Below are 6405 nucleotides of genomic sequence, written 5' to 3' on the forward strand. Positions count from 1 at the left end.
GTAGTGCAAATATCACTGTAAAATCAATCGACAGTAAGGAGCATACTTACTTCCGGGTGTAAAATTATTCGTTATCCAATGGGAGTGGACGCTCGTAATACAATAAAGGGGACATGATCATTATCTTTTAAATAACGTTAACTAAAGGGAACAATCTATTTGACACAGCTGAAGCTCTGGCCTTCCTTAAAAACTAACTAATTTAATAAAAATCACAGTTGCGATTGTTAACTGTGTTCGTTATTCTCCCGACCAGGAGAGAAGCTTTAAAAGGAGACTAAATGGAGTCTCTGTGAAAGTTCAATTGGGTACTTTAATTAAAAAAGGCGCGGGTTGGTCACAAGCATGATATTGTTCAGTCAGACAAACAGCTGTGATCCGCTCCTCGATAGGGAAGAGAAGAGAATGGATCTCTCCTCCGGTGTTGTTATATATCCTCTGCTGGCTCCTCCCCGCCAGCCGGCTCGCCTCGTCTCCAATGTCCGTTATTGCATTTAAACAGAGGATAGGTTCTTTTCACATTCAATATATGCTTAACAGGCCGTTTCTCCTCATATTCTCTTTCATCACTTTTCATTTAACACATTCTAAACGCTGTAATCAATACTCTAAACAATACTTCTCGGCTCGTTTGGTTTCCGGTCATTCCGGATGTTATCACATGCTACTCTCGTCTGTAAACAATAATGTATTCAAATAAACTGTACCTTCATTTAATATTCAGCATGGTAGTATCTCGACATCTATAGTTGTAGTGTTAAATCAGTAGCTTCGGTTTGCACCACTCCATATCATTTCGCTACTAAATTCACCTCTTCAAGAAATCGTATATTAGCCACATGCTAAACGCTAACCGTAGATGAAGGATTTTCAGAATAAAAGCTTAACTGCTTGTGCACAAGAATTCTGGTTTTTCAGTATAAAAGAGCATTAAAACTGACGGCATGTTTAAACTACATTTCCCCATTAAAACATTGATTTTAATTTCTAACAGTCCCTCCTTACACACCTAAAAGGTGTGTATAATACTGAAATCAATGAGTTCTTCATCTGAACTTTGCATATTACATATCTCATATTAACAAACATACAATCAAATGGAATGGTTTTACAGCCGGCTTTACAAAAATACAAAATAAATTCTTGTCTGTGTTCAAACATAAAAGTTTTCCCTTGTTTATAACTTCTAGTGTTTACATTCAATATCATTCTTCAAAATAGCAGCAATGGCTTGGTATCAGAACATTTCTTCGTCCCTCCTTTCACAGAAACCGTTCTCATACCACGCTCAGTGTTAAGGCACTTGTTTTTACAAAGTGAAAAGAAATAAATCATTTTAGAATAGCAATGATTTTTACAACATGAGATCCACCATATTAGAATAGTATAAAGTAATAAAGAATAACATAAAATATCTTGGATTGGCAAAGTAAATTGAAAAATAAAAATAAACTATCTTGGAATAGTGTAAAGCAGGGATGGGCAACTGGCGGCCCGCGGGCCGCATGTGGCCACCGCCCTCACTTTGTGCGGCCCGCGAGTCAATTTACAAAAATATATTGGTTTCACAGTTGTAAACAAGCAAATCATTTGAACCAGACCCCACTTGTAATTAATAATATTCACCGCTAGAGGGCGCTCCCCACAAATTCATGAGGCCTGCAGCCAAGTGTATATTGTCTTCTGTTTACCTCGCGGCTTTCCTCCGTTAGCGGGAAAAGAAACATGAGCGCCCAAAAAAGAAAACTGAACCTAGAAAACCGTCTCTTTCAGCCAAAATGGGAAATAGATTATCTGTTTACAGAATTCAAAGTCAAACCTATGTGTTTGGTGTGTCTTGAAACTAAATCGGCAATGAAGGACTACAATTTAAGTCGCCACTACAACAGCACCCATAAAGACAAATATGAAAAGCACACAGGAGCTGCCAGAGTCGCCATCGTTGCTGACCTAAAAGGGAAAATATGCCAGCAGCAGACCTTTTTTACCAGAGCCACGACTACACAGCAATCGTCTCTCACGGCGTCTTATGCCGTTTCCCTTGAGCTTGCTAAAGCTAAGAAGCCCCTGTCTGACGGCGAAATGGTGAAGAGTTGTGCAGTCCAGATAGCTAAAGCATTCGGAGATGACAACATGGCTAAAAACTTTGAAACCGTCTCTTTGTCCCTTCGGACAGTGACACGAAGACTATTTGATATACAAAATCATGTCGAACAAAAGGTAAAACAAGTCATGCATGACTGTGCATACTTTTCCTTAGCGTTGGATGAGAGCACTGATGTGACTGATGTGAGCCAGCTTCTCATCTACACACGGGCCATTAACAGTTCATTTGAAGTGCACGAGGAGTTATTGAAACTGGCTTCTTTGCATGGCACTACCAAAGGACAAGATATTTTCACCGCTGTTGAAAATGTTGTAAGTGCGCACAGAGGATTTCACAAGCTCTCAGCTGTTGTTACCGATGGTGCGCCAGCAATGCAAGGAAAGCGCACTGGATTCGCCGGCCTCCTCCGCCAGAGTGGCGTTGACTGTCCAATACTGCACTGCATCATACATCAGGTGGGTAACATTATTGTTAGCTATTCTAATGGTTTTGAATGTGGGCATTCTTTGTAAAAAAAAATCAGGCTAAATCAAATTTCGTTTTGATATTGCAGGAGGCTCTGTGTGCCAAATCAATGAATTTTAGCCATGTCATGGATTTAGTTACCAAGACTACTAATCTCATTCGAGGAGGGAACCGGTCTCTCAATCACAGGAAGTTTATAGCCTTTTTGGATGAAGTGAACGCCACGTACGGTGATTTACAGATGCACACAGAGATAAGGTGGATGAGCCGTGGAAAATGCTTGGAGAGATTTTTTCGCTACGAGCAGAAATCCCTGTGTTCTTGGAGGACACCATCCAATGTGATACAAGTGCGTACTGCGCAAAACTCAGGAATACAGATTTTCTTCTCGACATGGCTTTCCTTGCGGACATTACCTCGCATCTTAATCACCTGAATATGCGGTTACAGGGAAGATGCCAAACCGTGTCGGATCTATATGCGCACATGAACGCATTTGTCACTAAACTGACTCTGTTTAAAGACGGATTTTCAGCCGACCGTCCTAATCTGGCGCACTTCCCGTCATGTGAAGAGATGCGCAAAGATGCCCCCGAATGTGAGAAAACATTACCCAAGTACAGAGCCGACATAGAAACACTGCAGCAGCAGTTTAAGAAGTGCTTTCAAGATTTCCACACCATGCAGCCACGCATCGAGTTATTCACTAACCCCCTCTCGGCTGCAATCATCGAGTAGCCCCCTGAGTTGCAGCTTGAAATGTGCGAACTACAGTCAGCCCCCTTTCTAGCAAAGCGCCAGGAGAGGGGAATTTCCTTTTGGAGACTGCTACCCGAGTCCCGCTTTCCACTCCTCAGGGATTTTGCGCTCTCAATGGCCAGCATGTTTGGCAGCACTTACATCTGCGAGAGCAACTTCTCTATGATGAAGCACATCAATTCAAGGGAGAGAAACAGACTGACAGATGAGACACTGTTCCATCTCATGCAAATCGGATGTACAAATGTTGATATTGACATTCAGTCTATTGTGCAGCAGCAGGAGAGGCCACAAGTATCTCATTAAGATGTATAGCTTACTGATCCAGCTGTGGGTGAAGTTCAGAAAAATGCATATGTTCTTGGTTTTATGTATGGAATGTGAGGGAAGCATAGAAACACAATACAAAGATGAATATTCGTTGTTAAACTCAGTGTTGGTGTTTGGTACAATAAACATTTATTGCCTATATATATTTAGTTATTTTCATTAAATTAGTAGCTAAAGTTGGCTATTTAAATGTTGTGGATATAGTATCCTGCCGATGGAAGTGAATGGTCACGAAGTGGCCCTCTGGTAGTGAGGACATTTTTTTTTGGCCCTCACTATCCTCAAAGTTGCCCATCCCTGGTGTAAAGTAAATTGAAATGGATTCACTCCATTTTAGCATTTTATTTTGCTCACTTCTTCACATGATTTCATAATGTAAAGAATCACATCAGCTGGACATTCATTGATCAATCTCATCTCCGAAAATCCATATCATTTAAACTAACTCATCATTGTCATCAACATCTGAATACGGGGGTTGGTCGTCTTGTTCTGCTAGCATTTGTAATTATCTCCTCATGAGAAATTTACCCTCCCTCCTTTCATACCATTTAAGGTATGAAAGTAATATCTTCTCTAGAAGGGGCCGTCGTGATCAATCGGTACGTTCTACTCTGGGGTACGGCATTCTAGACAGTCATTTCTGGGAGAAGATTTTGGTCAGTTACAACAGTTGAAGAGTTTCATCACTTAAAAGTTCCTTCTCATTACCTTTGGGTGGTCTGTTCTAATGCAGTGATAAAGTCCCTGAAATGGTGTGAGAACCAGTGGAATATCAATAACTCATTATACTAATTTATTTTCAATTCTTGTCTACTTAAATAGCTATGCTAACCCCTTTAACAGTGTGTGGAACCTTGGGTGCTAGAGCATGTGATAATTACTCCCTCCTTTAACAAGAACTTTAAAACAGAAGTCATTTCATTAATGGTTTGCAGTTCAATTCAGGAATTTACACCTATGGCAGATATGTTTCTCTTTTAAATAACATCTCTAAAAGTCAGGTCATCACTGATTGAATGGATGACCTTTAGGAGCTGGTGGCGCTTGTCTTTTAAAACTCATACTCTGGTGCCGTGCGCTCCCTCTGAAGCTGCAAGTAAGATTTAAAACATCTGCAGGGTGGATCGAGCGACCCCTTCTCCCTGAACGATATTTGTTGTAAAATATGCACCATCACAATGAGTGATCCAAGGCCCCCCATGTATTACTCCCAATTATATTAGTTTTTTTTTTTATTAAAATGTGCAATCTCTCTTTTGTCTTTTTAAAACTCTACATCTTGGACAAAAAACAACTGTTATTTCCACCTTAATCTTCCCTCCTGAGGTAATAACCATGCTACAATGGAGAAATCAATACTCTAGATTGGAACACTATCTTTGGCTTGGTACTAGCTCTACCTTTAAGATTTTCCATTCAAATAAAGATTTGTCTGCTTTTATAGAGTGGTTACTAAAACCATCCCTTTAAACTGTAGGTCTATACTGTAACAAATTAAATCTTACCCAAATTCACACATGAATAAAAAAACTCTTAAAGAATAATTTGTTCATATAATGAAAAGATATGTTCTACCCTCAGTGTGTTTTTAGGGTTATTTAATAGTTTCCTCTTTCTTACTTTATAAATTCACCAATTGATTAATTCATGGCTAATAAACCTTTTTCTTTACGTATTTCTCGTTGGTGAATAAGTGTGTTTATGTGTAAACTCACTCACTCCCGTTTTCCTTCTCTCCCCCTCTGGTTGTCAAGCCACGACCCCCTCACGTTCTGCCGGACCATGCCAACTCCTCCGGCCTGTCTTCTCCTCCGTTCACCTTCTCCTCAGTCCATCTGCGCTTGGATCCTTCCGCTGTAACTCTTTTCAGTGTCACATCTGCTTTGCTTTTCATCTCCTCCTTTACAGTCTCTACTTTGTTGCATGGAGGGCGTATTCTGCTCTCATGTCCCACACTCTGCTCTTGTGTCCAAATCTTGTGGCTCAGCTTGGAACTTCATGTCCTGTGGGGGACCGATGAGAGTGTGCCTTTTTATGTCACCTGTAGTTCTGGATTCCTCAGGTGGAGATGGTTCAGCTCTGCTTCTCTGTCTGTTCGATGGAGGAGGAGGAGTCTTCCGTGGTGAGGTCTTTTGTCTGCTTGGAAGTTGGGGTCGTAGCGTTCTGACAGGCGGAGAGATAGAGAGAGAGAGATCTCGGGAAGCATTATCTTTAGTTAATTCTAACACACTGAGGTAAAATAAATCCAATCTTTCCCACTCTATTTTCCTAACCATACTATCTTTCTTTGATGTTAAATGTCATCTAAGCCCAGTTAATGTTTTCTAATAATTGTACCATATCCCTAAACATTGTTTTCACCCACTGTAACATGTTTACTCCAATTAACTCTTTCAGGAAACCACTTTCTTCCATAAATTGTAATACCTAGATGTTTCAAGCACCACATATTTCACACACTATAAAGGAACGTCTCCATATTTTCTCAATCACTTTAAATCTCACTGTTATTTAGAACATAAGTAACTTTTGTGACTGGACATATCTGCAATGTCGCCACTGTCTGCTAGGACATTTTGTTCATAGAGTTTGTACGTACAAAGCTGTACTTTTGGGTTAGTAGCCTATTTCAACTGTAATCATTTTCAATAATTCTACTCAGGTCACCGGTCGGTTGTTCATAAACTTAACAGGGGGTGTTTCTGGTACAGACTAAAACATGGATCCAGTGTATTTAGAGA

At 40.2% G+C, this 6405-nt stretch overlaps 1 protein-coding gene across 1 annotated transcript; it reads left to right on the forward strand.

Annotated features, from left to right (window-relative positions):
- The first annotated feature begins 299 nt into the window (after positions 1–299).
- LOC307036787 (general transcription factor II-I repeat domain-containing protein 2-like) lies at positions 300–5151 on the forward strand. The gene is made up of 2 exons (XM_079677410.1): positions 300–2562; positions 2661–5151. Exons 1-2 carry the CDS (start codon positions 1726–1728, stop codon positions 3006–3008), a joined length of 1185 nt encoding a protein of 394 aa, XP_079533536.1. The 5' UTR covers positions 300–1725; the 3' UTR covers positions 3009–5151.
- The last annotated feature ends 1254 nt before the right edge of the window (positions 5152–6405 follow it).

This window comes from Notothenia rossii (genome assembly GCF_949606895.1).
Source record: "Notothenia rossii genome assembly, chromosome: 4".
NCBI lineage: Eukaryota > Metazoa > Chordata > Actinopteri > Perciformes > Nototheniidae > Notothenia > Notothenia rossii.

Bases quoted from the DNA above. Each gene is read 5' to 3' on its own strand.
- LOC307036787 (XM_079677410.1), top strand. From the start codon at position 1,726: ATGAGCGCCCAAAAAAGAAAACTGAACCTAGAAAACCGTCTCTTTCAG. The intron at 2,563-2,660 runs GTGGGTAACATT...TTGATATTGCAG, and splicing joins TGCACTGCATCATACATCAG to GAGGCTCTGTGTGCCAAATC.